At 43.9% G+C, this 27218-nt stretch overlaps 1 protein-coding gene and 1 long non-coding RNA gene across 2 annotated transcripts; both read right to left on the bottom strand.

Annotated features, from left to right (window-relative positions):
• Positions 1–26494, bottom strand: LOC136499647 (uncharacterized). The gene is made up of 2 exons (XM_066495228.1): positions 26073–26494; positions 1–701 (listed from the first exon to the last, which is right to left on the bottom strand). The coding sequence occupies exons 1-2, from the start codon at positions 26492–26494 to the stop codon at positions 524–526; spliced, it is 600 nt and encodes a 199-aa protein (XP_066351325.1). The 3' UTR covers positions 1–523.
• Positions 24022–25929, bottom strand: LOC136501923 (uncharacterized). The gene is made up of 4 exons (XR_010770386.1): positions 25052–25929; positions 24888–24951; positions 24662–24722; positions 24022–24576 (listed from the first exon to the last, which is right to left on the bottom strand). It is a non-coding gene; the product is annotated as an uncharacterized lncRNA (long non-coding RNA).
• Positions 26495–27218: the final 724 nt, after the last annotated feature.

Here is a 27218-nt window from a genome sequence, read left to right as displayed (position 1 = left end):
ACTCTTGACCACTCCTTAACATGATTTCATTTCCATTGACCAGACACGTCAAAAACCATTGCAGCAAAAAAGAAGATCGGACATTGCACACTGCTTGGATATCATTCAAGGAAGAAACCCATAATTTATAGTCTCAGTTTGTCAAATTAAGATGGTGATGACGATGATGAGGCAACTGTATTGATATCCCCCACATCACTACACTTTGGAGATTTCTAAAACAATGCTACTGCTTTCAATCATTTAGCCATGGATTGAGTATTTTGGAATACTCAAGTTCCTCACTCTATCACATTTTTTCTGTAGCACGTCATCCATGTTGTAGTACTCAAAAGAGCCAGTGATGTGTAGAGATTGTAGTATTGGGCAGTTGTCAAGGATGGCCATCAGTCCCTTTGTAGTCAGATCACATTCAAACAATTCTAGTGACTGTAAATTTAACATCATTGGAATTTCTCTGTCAATAATCTCCAATACCAACTCCTCATCGACACCACAGTTATCATTACAGGATGCGCTGAAACTAAGTTTGAGTTTCATGAGATGGGGACAAGCAAACAGATTTCAACATATCCTCACTGGGGATATTAACATAGACAAGTTCGAGATCCTCAAGGAGAGGGTGCTTCTTGAATGCCACATTCAATACTTCATTGGGTATATCTAGGCATAACAGATGGAGCCACTTCAAAGAGTTTGCTCTGCAAGAATGTTTTAAAATCAATTAGAATGAATATATGAGTTAATAAATGTTAATGCATCATATTAGTGGTATGTAACAAATCATCTATGCAAGTGAATATTACCGTGCTGTGCTCTGGTGAGAATGAGAAGAAACCAAAAAAAGATATACAAATAAAAGATATTGTAAATGATGGTCTTTAGTTATTCAAATATGAAGATAAAGAAAAGACTTAAACATAACATCAATAGCCGAATGGTGGAAAATGTTAAGACAAAAAGAATATACAATTGGGTTAGAGAGTTAAATAGGTTTTATCCTACACTACCCCAGATCTGGACATCACTGCCGGTTCAAAAACCCACTTCACTACCGGATTTTAAACCGACAGTGGCATACCGGCAGTGATGAGGGGTTGACATCACTGTCGGTCCTTAAAAACCGACACTGATCTACAGGAAACAGTGTCGGTTCCTGGCTCCACCCGGCAGTGTCTAGTTGAACAACACTGCCGGTTTGTAGAGCCAACCGACAGTGACGGTTGCTTCAAGAGTGTCAGTTCTTGGCTCAAGCCAACAGTGTTGAGCAAGCCTACACTGTCGGTTCATGGATCAAACCAGCAGTGTTGTAGTAAATATCAGTGTCGGTTCATGGATCAAACAGACAGTGTTCTCGTAACTATCAGTGTCGGTTCATGGTTCAAGCCGGTAGTGTTGAGCAAGCCAACATTGTCGGTTCATGGTTCAAACCGGCAGTGTTGTAGTAAATATTAGTGTCGATTCATGGATCAAATCGGCAGTGTTCTCATAACTATCAGTGTCGATTCATGGTTCAAGCCGGTAGTGTTGAGCAAGCCAACACTGTCGGTTTCCTTCTAACCGGCAGCGATGGTTACGACAACACTGCCGGTTTGTTGCTAACCGACGGTGATGGCCCGTTCGTATTTTATTGTTTTATAATTTATTTTAATTTATATTTTTTCGTGGAATCGGGTTTCACTTTATATACGCTACGTAGACGACAGGTCCATCAATATTAAACATTACAAATGTTACGATTACAATTCAAATGTTCTTATCTACATCTCGATCCCTCAAAATAAAAAAGAAATGTTCCTGGACTTCACACATGCTTCTCGGACTTCCTACAATAATCTGGCGAGCTGCTCTAGGCCGTACTGGTCCTTGTACCTCACGGATTGTGCAATGGAAAATACTCCATCTTTTTCCAATACCTCGGCTAAGATGAATTTTGCCAGCTCCGATTGTAGTGCGACGATCTCCATGTCTAGCAGCCTTTCGTGCTTAAATTTCTTGCGTTGTCGTTCAAAAAAGATGATATCCAAAGAGGAACAGTAAATCATTTTGTTGAATTATTAAGAGACATAAATAAAATGGAGATTATACACACCAACTTATCGGCTTCTTCCGATTTCGCGCCGATGTAGCAAAGCATTGTCCACATTACATAAAACCCGCATTCATTGTTTCCCGACGACTGTGATAGGTACTTCCCCTCCATTTCGACAACCTTGAATGGGACCGGTGTCCCACCGATATGTCTTCTTCGGACACTGAGCAACATTAAAAGGAGAAACATTAGAAAGCGGTATGTGTGACTAGAAAATAATAGTTATTAGGATCACTTACTAATTCAGCACTGCCACCGGTGCATCCAGATGATGAAATGATTTTTTCTTTGAGTCCCACACCTCGATCAGATTTTTGGCAAGATTGACACAAATGAAGATAAAATGGTTGCTGCAATCACAGAATCCTAATTATCGAATAATTTTACCGAAAAAAGAAGCATAAAATTAAAAGCCAAAAACATATACTGGCAGTTGTAGGCTAGAAGTATGTGGGTTTTCTTCTTCATCGTGAATTCATCGAAAACAACAATTGATCTCTGTTTCAGGTCTTCCACGTCACATCCATAGAGGCCTAGACATGTCCTCTCATTGACTCGCAAGGGGTCCAAGAAGCCTATGTAATCTCATTTGCTTTTTACAATGCAAAATTTTGATATACACCTACATAAAATCATGAGAAGTGCTCAAAAGTTAACAATTTGTCTCGAGAGAGTAGTTAATTGTAATATCATGCGTGTAGGGTACTTACATAGTCCACAGCATCAACATTTGAACATTGAGATCACATTTCTGGTATAGCTAGAACAAGCACTCCCACTCGACATCGAACTTCTCTTCTTCGAGATAATGGAAAACATGTGGCGAACGGATAATAACCTCAAAACCAAAGTCGTCCGTCTCTGTTGCTTGAGCCATGTAATATTCATGCAACTGGCGCATATATGTTGTCAGATTTTTATACTCGTCATCAGGAACCAAAAGATTGCCCCTTTCATACTTCATTGCTAGTGTTCCTGTCCCTTGTACATCATAATAGATGTTCACGGCCTCTTCCATGGTTAATCTTGGGTTGTCTTCGACGTACTTCTGTATGTTCCTCAAATCTTTATTGTGTATTTCTTCGTCTCTTGTTATAGCATATTTATTCTGTGTTTGCCTTTCAAATTCGGACTTCAACATATACGAAGGCAATGAGGCACAGAGATTGAAGAAACTAACACAATCTTCCTTCGAGATGTGTGCTGTAAATTTTTCTTTCATCAAGGTGGTAACGCTGCCACTGAATGGCCTTTTTCTTTTCTGTTGGTCCACTTTGGGAGCATTAGCGACCGAATCCAAGGACCTTTTCTGTGACTACGAGGATGTCCTTGATCTTGTTTTGGGCTGAGGTGGAGGAGGATGACAATGAGAATTATGTTTTCTCGACGCTGATGAAGATGGAGGAGGGGGAGGAGGAGGAGGAGTCTCTTTTCTCAGGGCTGATGAAGATGGAGTCGAACGAGGAGGAATAGATGGAGACCTCTGTCTTCTCGGGGGTGATGGCTCTGGATGAGGAGGGGAGTGATATCTGTTGGGAGATGGTGAGTGATCATCGGGGGTGGGCGAAGACTCGCAGTCGTCCTCATCATCAGAGGACAATTGATGGTCAAGCTTAATGAAGCGCTTGTGTTAGGCCACTAGAGAGCCCTTGTTTTGACCAAGTTTCGGCCTGCCTTCCGCTATGGGGTACTCAATGGGTATCTTGTTAAACTTCTTATCAAGTATTCTGTCAATGGTGACGCGAGCATACCCCAGTGGAATTGGGCGGCCATTAATTGTCCCGTCTCCCGTAGGCCAGGCCTAGCCGAGCGCCACCTTGTCCTTTGTCCATTCCTGACGGATGTACAACCTGACATTGACGGGTTCAGTGATGTTGTCCACTGGATGAGGCAGATTCGCCTCTTCTTTGTCGAGCAGGGTCGATCCGTAGCTGTTGCGACCCCTAAACTGTGGGATAAAGGCACTAGGAGTAGGGTTTTGTGGTACTACTGACCCCTTGGACAACAAAATTTGCTCGACTCACGCTTCAACTGATGAGGACATGACACCCATGCATATGACCATGTTTGGCGCATGGGATGGAGGGGAAGGAGGCCAGCAAGGGTCTCCAAGTCAAGAAGGAGGCCCGAGGCTAATTCAGTTCGAGTCCCCGAGGTGGAGGCCCAAAGCAACTCAAGTTTGAGTCTGCCTCGGAATCTAGGACCAGTCTACCTTAAACTGGTCATCTAGGACGCATCTGGACTCCAATTTCGATGATCCACATATGGATGGAAAGATATTTTGATAAGGAAGCCAATCCAAGTGGTTTCATGTCAAAAGCTCTTCGGAATCAACGGGAATCATCGAAACAAGTCAGCATCTAGAATCTGCCAGGGTGCTGCGACACCTTCTTTTGGTCCGTTGGACCGTGTATCGTGTTTGGGCCCATTAGGGGGCACGTCCAGGGTAGGCGACGACCCTAAGACCTTTATAATCATACACCGCTGCCATCATTAGGTTTTGGGGTTTTGCTTAGATTATTCTATCAAGAACAGTTTCGCCGTTCATCGGTTTATGAGACCCCAACTTCGTGAGATAATCATTCATCTGCAATTTGATTGCGTTCTTTCTTGTTCTTGCTTGTGTTCTTCCTTGCACAGGTAGGGATTAGCCTTCTTGGCGAGGTCAACCCGGTCCGTGACTTGGTTGATAACCAGAGAAGCTATGATGCTAAGATTGCAGGGTTCGATCTTTCGATCTGAAGCCGGATCGGTGTGTCATTCTCCGCCACAACGATAGTTACCATCACCTGATGGAAGATCGGGATCCCCATCCCCATTATCAATGGTCGCCTCAATCCATGCTTCTATTCTATCTTCCATCTCTTTTAGTCTCCTCAAATACTTTGCCTCATGTTCCGCTCTACCCCTCGAGCGGCTCCGGTAAGTGTTAGATTCTTGGGGGAAGCTAGTTTCCAAGAAACAACACCGGTTCCTCTAGTGCGACCAGAGTGCTCCTTGGTTCCGAGTGCTTGGGTGATCACGTCTTTCTCCCTATTAGAAGTGCGAGTCCCTTGCCTCACCTCCTCAGTTACCTGGGAGATCCTCTGGATGAGTTCGCTCATGGGTTGATTTGAGGAGCTAAAGCTCCCATCCTCGGTGTGTCGTACATTTCTCCCCATACAGTATAATACCGATCTGGGCTCCCAATCGGTGGTCTCAACCTAAACGCCTTCCTTAGCAAGGCGATCCATCTTTTGAAGTTCTGCTTTAAATTCTGGCATCTTTTTGGCGTAGCCACAAGAGCCGAGATGATGATGATTCGTCGCTTTCTATGAATTCTCCTTATTCTTCCTGCTCAGGTCTAAGTACTCCTTAGATAACCTGTATTCCTTGAAATCCTACCAGAAGTCCTTCTGCTTGCTAAACTATCCACCATCGAAATCTGGCTCTTTATTTTGGAGGACAAAATTCTTGTACAATGTCCCCTTGAAATTCTTGAAGCATGTCCCCATGATTTCTTTTGCTTTTTTCTTGACTAACTCCCTATCATACTCGGCTGAGAAAGTGAGATACTCTGGGATCGTGACATCCCATATGTAATCCTTCTGGCTTTCGGGAACCCTCCACCGGTCATCATCTTTCCCAATCCACTTCCTGTACTTAATCGAGATGAAGTCCCTAACAAGTAACCCAAGGATAGTCTTGTATTTGGTCAAAGTTATAGGTGGTGAGAGTGGATCCCTGAATTCATCGAACTTAGTAATGTGCCAGTGTGTATTCCTACCAATAGGAATCTTTGACACGCCTCGCTTGGATCTGGCCTTCCTGCTACCCGAACCCTCTGGCTCCTCGGCCGGCGGAGGCTCCTGCTAGAGACACTAAGTAAGCTATGATCCTCTCAATTGATTAGCATGTGTGGGTACATAGTGACATGATACCAAAGTTACCTAGCCATCTTGGTCATTTTGACCCAGATCGAGTAGGCCGGACGGGGTCCATGGCTGCTCATTCTCACCGACCTGATTGACACCGTCACCATTTGTCAGATCATGTGGCTCTCCTGTCCCAGCGATATCAGCCGCTTCTTGTTGCCGATCAGTTCTTCGGCGATGGGGTAACATGCGACGATGAGTCATGGCTGTGACACGATCATGGTTAGTTTTGGCCGCGGACAACTACTAATAGCATATGTTCATATATATAATATGTTTAATGCAAAGTCTAATAATAAGTCCACATACAACAAAGTCAAATAATAGCATATGTTCACCTAGAACAAATTCATTGCTTGATTGACCACATACAACAAAGTCCACCTACTCTTCTACGAAACTAAGCCTACATCAACTTCCAAATAAGAAAAGCGATGACCATAGCCATAAATAAAAGTATGACATCTTTCCAAGACCAAGGAGCTATTCTCCTAATCTTCACATCTCCGGCGGGTGGCTTCTCTTCGATCTCTAGTGCCAGCGGATGGCCATGGTTTGCATTCATTGGACCATAGTAGGCCGGTTGCCCATGGTTTGCAAGGTAGGCCGGATAACTATAGTAGGCTCTCAAAGCTTCAGCTTCTGTGTTGTATTTTTTATGCAAATTACCAGTGTAGCGATTGACTTGAGCATAGCAATCTTCCCAGGTTCGATAAATCCTAGGCATGTGACCAACATGCACTACATACCATGCCATGGTTGCCTATACATTTAAGTAAATTAGGTTGTCATTCAAACATGATGTATTCTTATACAATTTAATATATTTACGAATAACACACGACCATTGCATAGATAGGAGTGTTTGGAAAATAGCTATTCACGTGCCTTAGTAATAGTTGTTAGATGTAGGAAAGATATAAAGAATATTTTTTATTCGTTAAAAACCAAATGGTGATTTAGAGAGCCAATTTAAGACTTTTGGATATACTCCTAGAGATGTCTAAGAGTCTTCAGTCTCACTATAAATCCCCCAACCATCGGCGCGAGGTTCTTTCACAAGTATCAGTGCAGGTAAGCATCTTTCCAAAATAGTGATACTTTGATCTAAAACTTACATGGTTGGTAGGGGCAAATATGCATCTCGTACTATCCCAGGAAAGTGACATGCAAAAACTCATAATAAGATAGGATTGTTGGAAAATATTCCCAGTTTAATGCACAAGGCTACATAACTATGTATTACTTGTAATCTTGCATAAGTTAATAATTATGCATCTTTATGCTGATAGCATGGAGAATTCCATGACAAGTTTGGACATATATTAGTTCTATAGGTCTAAAGAATTCCATGACAAGTTTGGAGAATTCATAAAGAAAATTCAAGTACTCCGAAAACAAACTACCATTAACGTTCAGAGAGCAATTTCTGTCAAGTATTACGAGTCCCTGCTATGTTTATCCTAGTAACCAAAAATAAAATTACGCTTTTGTTCTTATCAGTATACTGATGAATAGAGCTAAGCAACATGCTACTAAGTAATAATGTACTACTTACTAGCAATGCATCCAGAAACACAAAGAAATAGATAGCACACACTTTGTGGCAAACCTAGGTTCTAGCATTCACAGCTGCATGATCAAACTGTATGACAGCACACACTGCATGATCAAACTGATTCAAGTAAGCAGCTGTGGGACATTTCATTAGACACATAGCGGGCAGTGAGCCACGCACTCACCATGGGGGGGGGGGAAGCAGCTGTCTACGCGCTCCTGAAGGCCTCGGTGGTGGGACAGATGGCGTGGTGCTCTGGCTTGACACGGACGACGTGGTGCTCCGGCTTAGGGCGGTGGACGGCGTGGGGTGGTGCTCCGTGTAAGGAAAATGGACCCTAGGCCCATTTACTTTGGATTTTGGTGTTTGATAACTAACACAACCAAATTGGACTAATGAATTTGCAAGTGTTTGTTTTGTAGTTCAATAGGGTGCAAGACATAACTTGGATGAAGGCGATGTGATGATCCGATGATCAACACCTCAAGCAAGACCTTAGGAGCACAAGAGAAGACCCAAGAGATCAAGCAAAGTCCAAGCATGGAGATTGGAACCAAGCCATATGCAAGATCGCGAAGAAATGAGCTCACTGTGGTGACCGGATGCTAGATCGGACGCTGGACAAGCGACCGGACGCTACGACTGGACGCTGGGCAAGCAGCTCGGTAGACAGGCGACCGAATGCTGGTGGCAACCGACCGAACATAGGATAGCAGCGTCCGATCAAGTACAGAGAGGTTCTAGAGCGGCAAATCTGCGACCGAAAGCGTCCGGTGGTAGGCGACCAGACGCTGGCCAGCGTCCAATCAACACATTGCTGGCTCAATGGTCAGGACAACTGAATGTGTCTGGTCAGGACGATTCAGCATCTGGTCAGTAGCAGTTTCGCGGGAATTCAACCCCAACGGCTATTTTCTCAGTGGGGCTTATAAATACAACCCCCAACCGGCCATTTGAGGAGTGTGGAGCTGAGGAAATATACCAAGGGTGTTGATACATCATTTTAGTGATCTCCACTTGCATAGAGCTTAGTGATTCATTAGGTGATTAGCATAGGTGCTTTACGAAGTGCTTAGGTTGATTAGACCACCGCTCATGCGCTTGCTCTAGGTTTAGGCCTAGTGTTTGGTGAGGTTTGCATACCTCTTACCACTCGGTACTTGCGAGCACCATTGTTGCACATCAGAGGGGCGTGAAGTCTTGTGAGATCACACCAATCGCGTTTGTGGTGTGCTGCCACCATGTACCAGAGGGAACAAGGCCCGCGGCGTTTCTACCAGAAGCTTGATAGTGAAGACGGCGGGGAGCATCCGGGAGAGGCTTGCCGGAAGGCACGTTGGAGACCCACTTGCACGTGGGGAAGGCCCAAGGCAATCCATGGAGTTACCCGACCGGGAGCTTGGCCCTTGTGAGGGATTCCTTGCGAGGGGCTCCAATGAGGACTAGGGGGAAGCTTGCGCACTTCTCGATACCTCGGTAAAAATACCGGAGTCATCGACGGGAGTTTGCATATCTCTACCTTGCTCTTTAGCTTCCACATTTACAATGTTTACATTACTTGTTTTGCAGTAGAGATAGCAACTCACTAGCAAAACCGTAGTTGCACATTTGGATAATTTATCTTTTGCATAGGTTTTGCTAGAGTTAGAAAAAGAGGCCATAGTTTTTGGAGTTAGAATTTTAAGTCGCTTAATTCACCACCCCTCTTAGGCGTCATGGTCCCTTCAATTGGTATCAGAGCCGGTTGGCTCATTTTAGACCTTTGGTTTAACCGCCGTTGAGCCGACGCTATTTAGAGTGGTTGGGATGGATACCGCTAGCCTTCCGCACTTTGATGGCACTAACTTCCCATACTATAAAGCTAGAATGGAGAAGATGATCCAAAGGCTCAATGTCAAGGGTGTGCCCATCCAAATTCAAGATTTCATTTTCACAAATCAAAGAAAGGAGCAAAGAAATAGAGGATGCTATGGATGCGGCGAGTTGGGGCACTTTGTGGAAGTTTGTCCAAACAAGCCCACACCCAAGACAAAGAAGAAGGCATGCAAGAACCAAGCCCTCACATCAATAAGATCATGGGATGATTCTTCAAGTGAAGAAGAACCCCATCACAAGAGGCGGGGCTGCAAGCACTCATCATCAAGCTCTTCTCGTGTGTGCCTTATGGCATGAGGTAACGAAAGCTCTTCCTCTAGTGAGAGTGATAGTGATGATGATATGCCTTCTTATCATGAACTTGTGCAAGAAAATCTTAATTATGCTAAAGCTTGCACTAGTCAACAAAAGAAGCTCAAAAGTTTAAAAGAAAAGCTAGATAGTTCACAAAAGGCATACAAAATCTTGCTTGAACAATATGAGAACTTTGCTAATCTCAATGTTGAACTATCTACTAAAATTGAGAAACTTGAGACTAGTGGAACAACAAATGCATGCACAATCAATGATGAGCAACTCTTAAAGAAAAATGAAAAATTAAAAGAAAAGTTAGCTAGCTCACAAGAAGCATATAATAGTTTGCTTGCTAAAATGGAAACCATGTGCAAACATTGTGATGAGCTAACTAATAAACTTGCTAATCTTGAAGCCTTTAGCACAACCCCCACCAAGGCATCTAAAAAGAAAAGTTCTATCATTAACATGTCTAAAAAGGATGCCTCTACTTCTTGTAATGATTTATGTTTAGACTCACCTTTGTGCAACCAAGTTTGTGTTGAGAAAGTTGTTGATACATGCACACAAGAGGTTGCAAAAGAGAATGAGCAACTCAAGCAAGAAGTAGCTCGCCTCACCAAGGACTTGACTCAAGTGAAAGGCAAGGCGAAGCAAACCCAACTTCATCAAGATAACACCATCAAGGGAGTGAAGAAGCTTGATGAATGACAAACCGTGGTTTGTTACGTGTGCCACAAGGAAGGTCATAAGTCCTATGAGTGCAAGGTGAAGAATGGGGGAGGAGCAAAGAAGAAGGAGAAAAAGCAAACAAGCAAGCTCTCCAACACCTACACCAACAAGGTGGACAAGAAGGCATCCACACCTTATCTCTTGAAGAAGAAGAAAAATGACAAGGTGGTGGCCATCAAGGTGAACAAGCAAGCCAACTATGGGGTCAAATGCTTTTGGGTGCCAAAGGAAATCATTTCAAACTTGAAGAGCACCAAGAAGGTTTGGATCCCAAAAGGGAAGTGAGAAGTCCGTCGAACGTTAGGGAATTTGGAGACTTGGCAAAGTATGGGTGCATTTCATGGGGTGCATCATGATGGACAAAATCATTGCCAAGTGGGTTAGTGAATACTATAGACCCAAATTCCCCTTCCCATGTTAGGTAACTAGATGTTATTACTCTTCAATTGGTACATCTTGCAATTAGGTTTTCCTACAATTGGTATCTTTAAGCATCTAGTTACTCTTCATGCCTAGGTTTACATTTGCATGCTTATATCTTTTATCATGCATACACTAGGTATATCTTATGGTAGGCTTGCTCGGTCTCATTTTTAACCCTTGGAGCAAACCTACATGGTTTAAAATTGCTTAGAAGCACGGCACATAGCTTGTCTTACTTTTGTTCATCTAATATGTGCCAAAGTCCAAATTGTAGATAATCTCTCCTAGGTATCTTTTTGAAAATGATTCTCACATTCATGAGATGTCATCTTTCAAGTGGTATTTTTGATTCTAAAATCAATGTGCATAATTTCTACAAAGTATTCTATATTTGTGTGCACATATTTAGGGGGAATATTTCTACAACTTGGATGCTTTGAGACTAACACTTTTTCAAATGGTATCAATTTTTCAAACCTATCACATGTGTAGTAGTCTCATTGTAAGGAAATTGGAGTCCCCAGAGTTAAGCATCATTCTTCAATTGGCATCATCATGTTGATTTCATTTCATATTTATATGCTTTCTCCATACATTATATAGATTAAACTCTCTTGTGCAATAAATTGCAAATTATGCATATGCTTTGCTTTCTACCATATGTATGCATACATTTAGGGGGAGCTTAGTCTATATAATGTGAGAGTCAAATTTTGTGATCCATTTCACTCTATACACAAAGGATCACGAAATTTGACCCTCCCTTGTGCTACTAATGTCTTCCTTTTCGGTGTTTGATGCCAAAGGGGGAGAATTTGAAGGACCAAAGGCAAGCATCAAGTTGATGTCTACAAGTGGTAATGGTCCGAGAAAGGGAGGAAAGTGGATTATGGATTAGTCTAAGTAATGGTAAAATTTGTAGGAAGCAAGGCTTAAATCCACAATGCCACATGGGGACATTTGCAAGGGCAAGATGGTCTTCAATTGGTATCTAAGTAGGATATTCTAGCATCATATAACCTTGCCCTTTGCATTGCATCCTAGCAAGTAGATAGTTTTTAAATTTAATTTTTTTATTATTTGCTTGCTTTGGTCGTGTTGGCATCAATCACCAAAAAGGGGGAGATTGTAAGGAAAATGGACCCTAGGCCCATTTACTTTGGATTTTGGTGTTTGTTTTGTAGTTCAATAGGGTGCAAGACGTAACTTGGACGAAGGCGACATGATGATCCGATGATCAACACCTCAAGCAAGACCTTAGGAGCACAAGAGAAGACCCAAGAGATCAAGCAAAGTCCAAGCATGAAGATTGGAACCAAGCCGTATGCAAGATCGCGAAGAAATGAGCTCACTGTGGTGACCGGATGCTGGACCGGACGCTGGACAAGCGACCGGACACTGGGCAAGTGGCTCAGCAGACAGGTGACCGGACACTGGACCGGACGCTGGCGGCAACTGACCGGACATAGGACAACAGCATCCGATCGAGTAAAGAGAGGTTCCAGAGCGGCAAATCTATGACTGGACGCATCCGGTGGCAGGCGACCGGACGCTGGCCAGCGTCCAATCAGCACATTGCCGGCTCAACGGTAGGGACAACCGGACATGTCCGGTCAGAACGATTCAGCGTCCGGTCAGTAGCAGTTTCGTGGGAATTCGACCCCAACGGCTACTTTCTCAATGGGGCTTATAAATACAACCCCAACCGGCCATTTGAGGAGTGTGGAGCTGAGGAAACATACCAAGGGTGTTGATACACCATTTTAGTGATCTCCACTTGCATAGAGCTTATTGATTCATTAGGTGATTAGCGTAGGTGCTTTGCGAAGTGCTTAGGTTGATTAGACCACCGCTCATGTGCTTGCTCTAGGTATAGGCCTAGTGTTTAGTGAGGTTTGCATACCTCTTACCACTCGGTGCTTGCGAGCACCATTATTGTACATCGAAGGGGCTTGAAGTCTTGTGAGATCACACCAACCACGTTTGTGGTGTGGCCGCCACCGTGTATCGGAGGGAACAAGGCCCGCGGCGTTTCTGCCAGAAGCTTGATAGTGAAGACGGCGGGGAGCATCCAGAAGAGGCTTGCTGGAAGGCACGTTGGAGACCCACTTGCGCGTGGGGAAGGCCCGAGGCTATCCACGGAGTTACCCGACCGGGAGCTTGGCCCTTGTGAGGGATTCTTTGCGAGGGGCTCCAACGAGGACTAGGGGAAACTTGCGTGCTTCTCGATACCTCGGTAAAAATACTAGAGTCATCGATGGGAGTTTGTATATCTCTACCTTGCTCTTTAGCTTCCACATTTACATTATTTACATTACTTGTTTTGCGGCAGAGATAGCAACTCACTAGCAAAACTGTAGTTGCACATTTAGATAGTTCATCTTTTGCATATGTTTTGCTAGAGTTAGAAGAAGAGGTCATAGTTTTTGGAGTTAGAATTTTAAGTCGCCTAATTCACCCCCCTCTTAGGCGTCACGGTCCCTTCACTCCGGCATGGGGAGATGCTCCGACGTGGGGCGGTGCTCCAGCGTGGGGCGCTACTCCGATGTGGGGCGGTGCTCCGGTGTGTGGCGGTGGACGGCGTGGGGCGGTGCTCTGGCGTGGGGTGGTACTTCGGCGGTGCGGGGGGAGGGGTTGGCACAGGGTTGAAATGAATTGGGATAATTTCAACCCGTGCCACTTTTATAGCAGTAGCTCATCACTGCCGGTTCTGCTTGTAAACCGATAGTGATGGGGCACATCACTGCCGGGTCACTCCCCAAACTGGCAGTGATGTGCTGTAGCAGTTAGGTGTTAAGTAGGATAAGTTTTCATTTTCTTTCGAACTCCTCCTACTGGCGCAACAGTTAGGACCCCTCAACTTAGCCCCCGAGACCCGTGTTCTAGTCCCAGGCGGCCCAAATTTTTTTGTTCTATTTTATAAATTATTAATTTATTTCAGGAAATAGCTCATCACTGTTGGTTTTGCTTACAAACTGATAGTGATGGTGTACATCACTGTCGGGTTATTCCCCAAACCGGTAGTGATGTTGTGTAGTAGTTAGGTTTAACTTAGGTGTTAAGTAGGATAAGTTTCCATTTTCTTTTGAACTCGTCCTACTAGTGCAACGATTAAGACCTCTCAACTTAGCCCCCGAGACCTGTGTTCGAGTCCCAGGCAGCCCAATTTTTTTAGTTTAATTTTATAATTTATTAAGCGGTCTAAAGGTCAAAAAGATAAAATAAATGTGTTGCATCCCTGAATCGAACCAAAGCCTACAAGTTCCAGAGCAGCAGACAAACCATTGAGCTATCACCTGATTTTGGAAAGTTTGAAGGAATTTATTCTTTTGAGTGATTATCTGTCCCTGCTTTGCGCGTAGGCCCTTCAACTCCCTAGCCACGCTGGTCGCGCGGTTCCCATATGAAGAGCCGCTGTTTTAATTACCCGGTCCTTGAAGCGCAGTTCCCACGAAGAGACGCCGCATTTACCCATCCATTGGCTAGCTGCTCTCGCCGGTTCCCAAATGCAGGCACGCTCTGTCTTCCCAACATAGGTGCGCTCGGTCTTCCCAACGCAGGCGCAATGGCGGTTCAACTGTTCCCAATGCAGGCGTGCTCCATCTTCCGAGGGGTGCGAGTTATTGCACCGTGATCAGTTCCACCACCGACACGCCTATATAAGCCCCCCATGCACATAGTCAGCCGCCACACCACCGTGCGTCAAGAAAGCAAAGCACCGCCCTTCCCACGCACACCTCACCCCGACCGTTGACCCATCGCCACGCATAATGCCTCGCCGCTTGAAGACAACATGGGCGAAGCTGAACCCATCATCCTCATGTCGCCCCCAACGCCTCCACCGACGCCGTTGTTCGAATCAGACCTCGAGGTGAACCTCGAGGATGATCTGGACCATGAGGCTGCATCGGAGGAGGAACCAGAACCTCTTTCGATGGAGGAGGTCGTCTTCAACTCATTGGAGATGGCTCGGAAGGAGGAGGAGGACCGGCACCTCCGCGCCATCACATAGAAGGAGACCGACGACTGCATCCTGAAGCGCATCGTCGAGATCTCCAAGGAGGAGGAGCGCCACCACGAGGAGGAGGAGTGCTGCTGCCAGGAGGAGACCGAGCGGCGTCTCGCGATGGACGTGGAACGGCACCGGCGCAGGGCTGAGCGCAAGAAGCGCGAAGAGGACCAGTAGCAGGGGGATGACGCATGCGGTAGGACCAACAGTAATTAGTAGTAGCACTACTGATTAATCAATGCCTTAGGTCGATGTAATAATTTACTGGTGCTGAAAAAACTGTGTCGTCGAATCCTTTGTTTGATCATCACCACCTTGGGTTGATACTTTACATTGCATATGATCTCTCGTTTTATTTGCTTACATATTGGATGTTGCATTTTGTATGACCTTGTTTTGCTTACCTTATTGTCACGAAGACCATAATATATGATATGCTACGTACCAGAGATCAAGGGGGTCAATAGGACTGTTGCTCTTCTAGATAATACCGTGTTGCAGCATGTCTGTCATCTGTCACATCACTGCCGGGCCATTTTTTAAATCGGCAATGATTTCCATGTGTGGTTACAGCATAAGTAAATTATCTTTTCCACATCTTTCGAACACCTTCTACTGGCTCAACGGTTAAGACCCCGTAACTTAGCCCCCGATACCCGTGTTCGAATCCCGGGCGGCCCAATTTTTTTGGTTTAATTTTATAATTTATTAAGCGGTCTAAACGTCAAAATGATAAAATAAATAAACTATGACACACATCCTATACTAGCGCAGCGGTTAAGTGTCTGAACTCTGTAGCCCGAGCCCCGAGCTTGAACCTGAGGGCTAGCACAATTTTTTTTAATTTTTTATATATCACTGCCGGTTTTCAAAATAAACCGACAGTGATAACAAGCATCACTGTCGGTTTCTTCTCATCACTGCCGGTTTCTTGAAACCGACAGCGATGTTTATATATATTAAAAAAATCTTTTATATACTGAATAAATAGAAGCATATGTATTCCTATGTCAAAATGGCTTGAAATTTTTTGGCAAGCGTGTACACCCAAATTAAGACCCCACATAGGATCTTAGGTTTTTCTGTTCATTTTTTTATTTATTATATTTTTCTCCGTGCCAAATGAGACAAAAGAGGGTGAATTTCATCTTGGACCCAATAGATTTTTTCATCCACATCCACAAAATTCTTATCCCTAGGGCACATTAGAGCCTGTGTATAAGTTTGGTACCATTCTGGATCTTTTCGTGGGTAGACTCAGTTCAACCTATAATTAAACGGCGTCGTCGCGTGAAAATTCAATTAAACCTTAGTAAGTAGAAAGCCATCTCCGGAAAATCCTAAACTTGGTGTTTCCTTCACACGTGGCACGTGCAAACCTGAGAAAAAAATTTGAGACCAATACGACACTGGAATGCCTATGAACCACAGAAACCTTGATAACCTATGTGTATAGTCATGGTTCGATGAAAGGGCATATGTACCTCTGTAAAGCATGTATACTCCGCCTATGTCGAAATGACTTGAAATTTTTTTGGCAAGCATGTACACCCAAATTAAGACCCCACACAAGATCTTAGGTTTTTCTGTTCATTTTTTTATTTATTATATTTTTTTCGTGCCAAATGAGACAAAAGAGGGTGAATTTCATCTTGGACCCAATAGATTTTTCTATCCACCTCCACAAAATTCTTATCCCTAGGGCACATTAGAGCCTGTGTAAAAGTTTGGCACCATTCTGGATCTTTTCATGGGTAGACTCAGTTCAACCTATAATTAAACGGTCTCGTCGCGCGGAAATTCAATTAAATCTCAGAAAGTAGCGAACCATCTCCGAAAAATCCCAAACTTGGTGTTTCCTTCACACGTGGCATGTGCAAGCCTAAGAAAAAGTTTGAGACCAATACGACACCGAAATGCCTATGAACTACAGAAACCTTGATAACCTATGTGTATAGTCATGGTTCGATGAAAGGGCACATGTACCTCTGTGAAGCATATATACTCTGCTTATGTCGAAATGACTTGAATTTTTTTTGGCAAGCATGTACACCCAAATTAAGACTCCACACAGGATCTTAGGTTTTTCTATTCATTTTTTTATTTATTATATTTTTCTCCGTGCCAAATGAGACAAAAAGAGGGTGAATTTCATCTTGGACCCAATAGATTTTCCATCCACCTCCACAAAATTCTTATCCCTAGGGCACATTAGAGCCTATGTAAAAGATGGGCACCATTCCGGATCTTTTCGTGGGTAGGCTCAGTTCAACCTATAATTAAACGGTCTCGTCGCGCGAAAATTCAATTACACCCCAGAAAGTAGCAAACCATCTCTGGAAAATCCCAAACTTGGTGTTTCCTTCACACGTGGCACGTGCAAGTCTGAAAAAAAGTTTGAGACAAATACGACACTAGAATACCTATGAACCGTAGAAACCTTGATAACCTATGTGTATAGGCATGGTTCAATGAGAGGGCACATATACCTCTGTGAAGCATGTATACTCCGCCTATGTCAAAATAGCTTGAAATTTTTTTAGCAAGCATGTACATCCAAATTAAGACCCCACACAGGATCTTCAGTTTTTCTGTTCATTTTTTTATTTATTATATTTTTCTCCGTGCCAAATGAGACAAAAGAGGGTGAATTTCATCTTGGACCCAATAGATTTTCCATCCACCTCCACAAAATTCTTATCCCTAGGGCACATTAGAGCCTGTGTAAAAGTTTGGCACCATTCTAGATCTTTTCATGGGTAGACTCAGTTCAACCTATAATTAAACGGTCTCGTCGCGTGAAAATTCAATTAAACCTCAGAAAGTAGCAAACCATCTCCGGAAAATCCCAAACTTGGTGTTTCCTTTTCACATGGCACGTGCAAGTCTGAAAAAAAGTTTGAGACCAATATGACACCAGAATGCCTATGAACCACAGAAACCTTGATAACCTATGTGTATAGTCATGGTTCAATGAAAGGGCACATGTACCTCTATGAAGCATGTATACTCCACCTATGTCGAAATGGCTTGAAATTTTTTTGGCAAGCATGTACATCCAAATTAAGACCCCACACAGGATCTTAGGTTTTTCTGTTCATTTTTTATTTATTATATTTTTGTCCGTGCCAAATGAGACAAAAGAGGGTGAATTTCATCTTGGACCCAATAGATTTTTCCATCCACCTCCACAAAATTCTTATCCCTAGGGTACATTAGAGCCTATGTAAAAGTTTGGCACCATTCCAGATCTTTTCATGGGTAGACTCAGTTCAACCTATAATTAAATGGTCTCGTTGCGCGGAAATTCAATTAAACCTCAGAAAGTAGCAAACCATCTCCGGAAAATCCCAAACTTGGTGTTTCCTTCACACGTGGCAAGTGCAAGCCTGAGAAAAGTTTGAGACCAATATGACACCGGAATGTTACACGAATTACATGCATGACAATAATTAAACACACAAAGCCGTACATATTAAAATTAGAACCCAATTAAACTACGACCTTGAAAACCTAGCTAAATAAACATTAATTACTATCGGAATCACTGCCGGGATCGATCGGGCCACGCACACTAACATGCCTCTGTAGCCATATATGGTAATTGATGTCACGGATTATGTATCCGCTTGTATCAATGAAGTCTAATGCCCTAATGAGTGCACTCTCTCGTGCCTCACAATACCGAAAAAATGGTCGGCCATAGATGTAACCTACTGAACGACCATTGCCTCTGTTAGTAATCCTTATGCAGTACTGGTGTCCTTCTATAGTGAGCTGGCCGAGGTTTCCATTGCAGAAGTCCCAATCATACCCGAGTTGCTACGTAGCTTGGTCTAGAACGGCCCACAAGCCACATGCAGCATAGGTAAGGTCCTATAGCGCAATCTGCATGTGGAGAAAAAGAAAAAAATAGAGAATGTTATTACAATAATAAACAACAAATAACCACGACTCAGGTATAAGTGACTATTTTACCACATCCGCATGGTTGTAGCTAGCAAACCATTCGCTTGCTTGCGGGACGGGGATATCACCAGCATTTAAAGCAAGTGCCTTGAAGTGCGAGAAATCAGGCACATCATAGCAAATACGTCGAAGTGCCTCTCAACAAATGCGCACGACACTTAATTGGGCGCTTATCACGTCCGGGCTCTGTATTCCCATCCCGTGGATATGGTTCCGATGATTTGAACCCCTCACAGGGATGAGAAAACTGAGTTCACACGTCCATAGCCGGCCACTTGCATTAGATGTCATGTTCTCGACGATGTCCGAGATAAAGAACCAGCTAAGTGCTGTTCGCAGCCAATCTATTGGGGATATAGTTTGCAACATATATGCATGCAACAATGATATTAAACTAATTACAGTTATTTATTAGCATCAAAAAATAAAAGATGTTGGAAAATATTTCATACAATAGCTGGAACAGAGAACCATGGAATGGCCACATTAGGAGCGAATGGCTCATCGCCAGGGTGGAAACCTGGTTCTTGTGGTGGGGGAGGTCCGTTGTTCATACCACCTGATTGATAAAATGCAAAAAAATGAACATAAAATATATGCATAAAAAATTCTTGCAAGTAAAATGTGGCAACATAATTAAATATAGATTGAATGCAAGGAATAAGAATATATATAAATGTAGAATGCAAAGAAACATGAATACAAATATAGATCAAATGAATATAGATAGAATATTGGAGAAGACAACATATCAATACCATTGAAAAATGCAGCAGCCATGACCAAATCACGTAGAGAGAGAGCGGATGTCTTGAGAAGTGAGAGTGAAATGTGATAAATGAGACTGAGAGAGTTCATGGGTGGGTGGGATCGATGTATGTGGCCGACAGTTTGTTTTATATAGGGGCCATGGACATCACTACCAGTTTTTAAACAGAACCGACACTGAAAGTTACTATCACTACCGGTTTTTAAATAGAACCGACAGTGAAGGTGACTATCACTATCGGTTTCTAAATAGAACCGACAGTGAATGTGCATATATGTGAAGGATATATTTATTTAGATACTACAGTGGGAAAGTTTTAACAACAACGATATATTTATTTAGATAGTAATGAAATACATCAAAAAAATTAGAAATAAGTTACATATACGATAACAAAGACCTTACACTACAATTACATATACGATAACAAAGACCTATTTGCATATAGGTTAATGTTACCATCAATGTGTATCAACACATTATAATTTAACCACCTCAGTAGCATTCTTCTAGCACCAACTAGGGTCAAACAACAGCACCGAGGTGGTCTACGAGCTATACCGGTTGGAGATGATAAGTGACATCGATGAATCCATGCCTCTACTGTACATGGCCTTTTTCTTGGTATAGTCCAGAGCACATCGGATTTAGCTCGGCACCACAGCGGATGGCTCTGTGAATCTCGTGGCATCTCCAATCTTCGGCATTGCTCTATCTTCAGTAGCATTCTTCTAGTACCTCATGTGTGCACCATTTTGGTGGACTATGATGCATAATGATATCTGTGGTTTGTTGTGAGAGGAAAACATTGTATCATGGTTGATAAGGCCTGGCTGAAACCAACATGCATGGAGAGGCTAGCTCCTGGCCGAGGGCCATTTTATAGGGGCTAGCAGTCGTGGTTGTGGTCATGGGAGCACTATTGGCATGTGAGGAGCATCTACATATCACTGTCGGTTTTAGTTTAAAAACCAACAGTGAATGGGGCCTTCTGTGTCGGTTTGAGCAACCGACTGTGATAGAAACTATCACTGCCAGTTTTAAAACCAAAACTGGTAGTGAAGGGCCTTGCCACCAACTTTAGGTAAAAAAATATAAAAAAACAATGTCGGTTTGGAGCCTGCCATCGTAGCCTTTTGTGAAAAATATAAAAAAGTTTGGCCTGCCTGAGATTCGAGCGTGGGTCACGGGGTCGAGAGTGCGCGGTCTTAACTGCTGAGTTAGGATAGGGAGTTCGGTTAGAATGGTTTTATTTTTTCCTTTTATCCCATTGTAATGCACTACTAAATAATAAATGCAAAATCAAAAAGTTTGGCCTACTTGGGATTCGAGCGTGGGTCTCAGAGTACAGAGTGCGCGGCCTTAACAACTGAGCTAGAATAGGGAGTTCACTTATTTTGCTTTTCTTTCTTTATTTATTAATAGAAATAATGCAGTTAGTTTATATTCTAAAATAACATAAAAATTTGTGTCTTGAATATTTAATTCTATGATAATGAATTAATGGTCTATAATTATCAAATAATAGTGTTTGTGAACATCATCTTAATATTTGATTACATAGTCAATAATTAACTTGTAGAGATGCGCACAAAATATAAATTAAATATTCACTGCGAATTACTAATACAACATCAGCATAATGATTACATAGTTAACAATAATCTAACTATCTTTAGGAACATCAATAATGAGGGCCTCATTGTGATCAATTCATACGTAAGTAGGTTCATCACCTTCTTGAAGGATAGGTAGGGGTACGTTCGCCCCGAATGGAGGCATTTCCTGATAGCCCCTGTAGTCTTCTTCACCCGTCACTCCATCGACACCGACAATCTTCCTTTTCCCTTCTAGGACTACTTTTAGCCTTCCTTTTGTCTTGTTGTCCCTTGCATAGAAGACTTGTATAACATCTCTTGCAAGAACGAATGGGTCGTCTCTGTATGCGGTCTTAGTGAGATCAATGGTAGTGAACCCTTCACTGTCAGTGTTGATTTCCTCGAGCTAGACCCACAGGCAGCGAAAAAGAGCTGCCTTCAATGGACCGTATGCTAGCTCCCATATCTCCTCTATGAAACCATAGTATGTCGCCTGCACGTTGCCATTCTTGTTGCGAGCATCAAAACGAACACCACAATTTTGGTATGTGCTCTTTCCATCTTGCTTTTTGTGTAAAATATGAATCCATTGATCTCATACCCTTGGTACTTAAGATATGTACTCGAAGGTCCCTTGGCTATGGCATCCAGTTGATTACCCAACTTTATTCCAAGCAAGCGACGTCGCAACCAGCTGACAAATTCCTCCTTATGTTTTTTATCCATCCAAGCCCATGACCTGCTTGGATACAGAGTTTGCAGCGATTGCCTGTGCTCATCAATGTATGGCATCACACCCTCAGCTTGCTGGAGAACAGTGAACTATGCCTGTCTGAAAGAAACAGGGTCGTCTACTGTAACAGATTTCTCCCCGATCGTTCCTTTGCCACGTAGTCTTCTCTCATGACGAGATTCTAGAACTCCGACCCTTTTGATGTCTAGATAATATGTGCAGAACTCAATGGCCTCCTTTGTTGACCATCCTTCAACCATGCCCCCTTCTGGCCTGAAGTTGTTCCTAACATACCTCCTAAAAACTTTCATCAATCTTTCGAAAGGAAACATCTGATGCAAGTACATTGGGCCAAGGGCTCTAATTTGGTCAACAAGATGAATGAGCAGATGCAATGAGATATCAAAGTAAGTCGGCTAGAAATGCATCTCAAGCCTAACGAGAGTTTCGGCTATATCCCGCTGCAGCTGCTCTAGCGTGGACACATCAATGACCTTTTTTGAGATCGCGTTGAAGAACGAGCAAAGCTTTAGGATTGGGGCGTAGACCTTTGGGGGGAGGATACCACGTAGGGAAATAGGGAGCAGCTGAGTCATAATGACATAATAGTCATGGGCCTTCATAGGGCCATAGTTGAACTTGAGTTCTCTCATGTTCACTAGCCTCTTTGGGTTCACACAGTAGCCCGTCGGGACTTTGAGTTCATTGAAGAAAGAAATAAGCGCACGCTTTTCTTCCTTCTTCAATGTCCATAACGCAACCGGAAGTTCGAACTGGCCATTCTCTAGCTCCACGGGATGCAGCTCCTTCCTGATTCCCAAGTGTTGCATGTCCAGGCATGTGGCTAGTGAATCCTTCGATGCCCCCCAGTGTTCATCAAGGTGTTAAGAGTGTTAGCGCACACGTTTTTAGTGATGTGCATGGGATCAAGACAGTGGCGTACACTCAGAAATGACCAGTAAGGTAGTTTCCAGAAAACCGATTTTTTCTTCTAAACGCTCCCATCAGGCGCTGCTACTGCATTGTCCCCCTTCCAAAGGACAACCTCTAGTTTGTTGAGTTCTCGAAGTATCATAGGCCCGTCTTGATATTTTGGAGCTAAGCGTTTCTTAATAGTACCATTGAAATCTTTTCTGTTCCTGCGGTAAGGGTGATCCTTTGGTTGGAACCTATGGTGTCTCATATAAACTATCTTTGAGTTATTTGGTAGATTTACCGCATCGGTGTCGTCCAAGCACTCGATACATCTAGTATAGCCTTTTGTCTTTTCTCCGGACAATGAACCTCGACCTGGCAGGTCGGTGATTGTAGCGATAAGTACTCCCTTGATCGTGACATGTTCCTTTTTGTACTCATCCCAAATATTCGGCACACCCTTTTCAAACATCTCCACTAGTTCATCGATCACTAGTTCCAGAAACACATCGATGTTATTCCCAGGCTGTCTTGGTCCTTGGATCAGTAGTGGCATCTAGATGTATGACCGCTTCATACAGACCTAAGGTAGAAGGTTATATATACAGAGCATCACTGGCCAGGTGCTATGATTGCTTCTAACCTGGTCGAAAGGATTCATCCCATCTGAGCTCAAAGCAAACCAAAGGTGCCTTACCTCTCCACCGATGTCCTTATAAAACATAGTATTGACAGTCCTCTAGTCATGCCCATCGGCGGGGTGCCTCATCATTGTATCTTTCTTACGCTCTTCGCCATGCCAACACAACAGCTTGGCTGACTTTGCACATGCAAACAACCTATGCACCCGGGGAGCTATAGGGAAATACCAAATGACCTTTATGGGACCTCCTCTGGTCTTGGTACCCTCATCTGACGGCCCTTCCTTGTACCGTGGAGCTTCACACTTGGGGCACTTGTCCAAGTCTTTGTATTTTTCTCCACGGTACAATATGCAATCATTGGAACACGTGTGGATTTTTTCAACCTCGAGGCCAATGGGGCAGATCATTTGCTTGGCTAAGTATGTCTTTTCTGGCAACTCATTTTTTTCTAGGAGCATTTTCCTTATTATACCTAATAACTAATCGAAGCCTTTATCGCTCAATCCGTTTGTCGATTTGAACTCTAATAGCATGATGTCGGCTTCCAGTTTGCTCATTGGACAATTCCTATACAATGGTGTTTTGCCATCTTGTCTCATTTTCTCTAGCTTTCTTTCACTAAGACATCCGGTCTCTACATTACGTAGCAGCTGAGAAATGCCATCGTTATCCTCGGTGTCGTCAGCTAGCTTGTTCCTAAACACATTATTAACTGTGGTCATTGGTTCCGTGTTGACACCGGGTTCCTCGTCAGCATCGTGGATGGCTACGTCAGGCATGTCCACATCATCATCGTTTTCCCGCAGAATATTCACACTAACCTCGCCATGCATAGTCCATATTATATAGTTTGGCATGAACCCCCTGGTAATCAAGTGCGATCGTATAGACTCAATTTGATGAAAGTTCCTATGATTCTTGTAATCTTTGCATGGGCAGAAGACAGGGTTCCCATTCCCAGCATGGGTTTTGGCATCGGTGATAAACTGGCTGAGGCCATGCATGTACCGCTTGTCTGTTCGGGACAGATGCATCCACTCTCGATCCATCTCTGCACAAAAAAATACTGAGACAGTAATTACAAAGAATTAATAAGAAATCGAGCTTCATGAATAACAATTGTAGCTCGAAAGTACCATTTTTGGAAAACATTATTGTACACTCATTATTGAAAAATTGAAATTGGTAGCTCCAGCCCTGTAAATTGAAAATTGTAGTAAAAAACAATTATTGCACAATATTGAAGAACAACTATTCTACTCTACTTCTAAGAACTAATTATAGCATCACATACTAACAATGATGATCTTGACCATCATGGAATAATCAGCTAGGAATTTAAATGTATTCATAGACACCAACCTTTTGGATGATGGATTCACCACAATTTGAGCCTGACACAAATGTCCAATTGGAAAAGTGCTCTCTAGAATGAAGAAAGAACTAGAGTGAGAATCAAGCAATGTAGCCATTAAAATGAAGCTAATTAAGTAACAAAATCAAAGGAGTCGATGTTTGTTACTAACCTTAAAGCAAAAAGATCAAGCCATTTTTCAAAATCCAAGCACTAGCTTCATGGTGAAGAGCAGCCACAACAATGGAGGGAAGGGTCCAAACGCGCGCCTCTGTTCTCGGGATGGAAGAGAGGAGAAAGGAGAAGACGGCTGTAGCCTTTTTGTGTTAAACCGGCAGTGATGAGTGCCTGCCAAAACACTGCCGGTTCAAGTGACAAACCGGCAGTGATGTGGTCCTTCACTGCCGGTTTTAGCCCAGCCCCAAATATTTTTTTATTTTCAAGCTCATAACCAGTAGTGAAGATACATCACTGCCGGTTCTCACAAATCCAGCAGTTATAAGGCCGGCAGTGATGTGCAAATCTGGCGTAGTGCCATCAGATTTAAACTCCGTCGAGTGACACAAAACTCATAAGAAGTTATGCTGCCAGAGGGGTGTCAGATAGTGAAGATGGTTCAGGTTTTTGCATATATTTGTCATTTTGTGGCAAATTGCAGGGAACATACATATGGATATTTTGTGATTTGTCAAGCTGCTATCTTTGATGGTAACCTAACATCGTCCACTGATCTGATATGATTTCTGAAGAAAATGAAAACTAAATGATTGTGCACCGACAACTTTCAGATGCATTTATCTCATCCACTACTTTGTGAAATAAATGTTTTCTAGCATCCAGTGCCTAAATGTTGTTGAAACTCAAAACACATTGAAATTATCAACAACTTATGTATGCAGCAGTAGACCTAAACCAAACCAGTGGCATACTCAAATGTGTAATAATAAGAACAATTCAGGTCACATTTCCACATCATGTGCTAGAGGCCAGAGGCCGGAGCTACCTTTAGCATCACAAATTCCTACGCACAGTAACTCAGTGCTTGGGGCGGGCGCACTAGGTGTGCTCAGTATCGAACTGCATAAATGGGTACTGAATGCAATTGACACGGTGAGAATAGTTGGGTTTGGTTAATTTGTTTCGACGAACGAAGAAACTGAAAAATACTACTTGGTTCGTTGGCAAATCGGTACCTTTCGACCAGATAGAGCAGCAACTCCTCGTCGCAGGGTCCTGAGAAGGATTCGCAGCGGCCTGCGCCACGGTCCACGGCGGTGCGCGCCATGGCACCCCACCCCTTGCGCAGGCCCGCGGACACCAGCGCTTCCACGTCGATGTCGACGCGGCGCCACAGGCCGGGCTCCTCGAGCGCGGCGCGCCGCCACGCCGCCACGCCGCCACGCCGCGCACGCGAGCTCCGCGCCCCGCATGATCTCGCGGCAGGGCCCCAGCTTGAGGAATATGGTGGACAGGATGTCGCGGGGCAGCGCTGCCCAGTCCCCTCCGCCTTGCGGCAGGTTTCGAGCGGCAACGGCGTGGGGAGGAAGGCGGCATCACAGTTTTGTGCGCCCGACAGGGAGATTTTGAGTATATAAACTCTCCGAATAGTGACCATCTTTGACAAAAGCAACCGTGGACAGTCCCCGATGATATCCTAATGCCTACGTTTGTGGACGGAAAAAAAAAACTCATTCCATAAGAGTCCCTATTTCGGTTTAAAAAAAATATGAGGCCCTCAAATCTTCCTCTCGAGCCCTCGTTTTACCAGAGAGTTTGCAAGGAGCCCCTACTTTTTTTTTGTTTTGATGGTTCATCTCCCTGCACCCGTCGGGATCCCGCTCGCCCGAGCGTGGCACGCTGCTGCCCCGATGCCCTGCCTCATCCCCAAGCACGATTGTAATGCCCGAGCCCCGTCCTTCACCTAGATCCCGTCCCCAGCTCCTCTAGGCCGTTGGGCACGGTCACAATGCCCGAACCCCCACCCTTTGCCTGGATCCCGTCCCCGGCTCCTTTGAGTGGCAGGGGCGCAGTCGTGATGCCCGATGCCCCCACCCTTCGCCTGGGTCTTGTCCCTGGCTCCTCTCAGCGGTAGGGCACGGTCGCAATGCCCAACACCTCTGCCCTTACCTGGATCCCGTCCCTGCCTCCTCTCGGCAACATCGTGGATCCTGTTCCCGGCTTCTCTCAGTGGCGTCGAGATGGGTGGCATCCTCGCCGACTCCCCGCTCCCGCTCCCTCTCTATCTCCGGTGGTTGATGCTCTTCCTTCCCCCTGGGCGAGAAATAAAGTCAATGAAAAGCGGGCCTAGGTGCCATTCTCTATTAGAACGAGTTTGAGGG

This window comes from Miscanthus floridulus, chromosome 13 (assembly GCF_019320115.1).
Source record: "Miscanthus floridulus cultivar M001 chromosome 13, ASM1932011v1, whole genome shotgun sequence".
NCBI lineage: Eukaryota > Viridiplantae > Streptophyta > Magnoliopsida > Poales > Poaceae > Miscanthus > Miscanthus floridulus.
Note: the sequence above shows the minus strand (reverse complement) of the source record. Positions and strands in the feature narration are given on the sequence as shown.

Coding starts and splice junctions, on each gene's coding strand:
- LOC136499647 (XM_066495228.1), bottom strand. CDS start 26,494: ATGGTCACTATTCGGAGAGTTTATATACTCAAAATCTCCCTGTCGGGC. Junction 702..26,072: donor CTGCTCTATCTGGTCGAAAG/GTACCGATTTGC, acceptor ACATTCTTGCAG/AGCAAACTCTTTGAAGTGGC.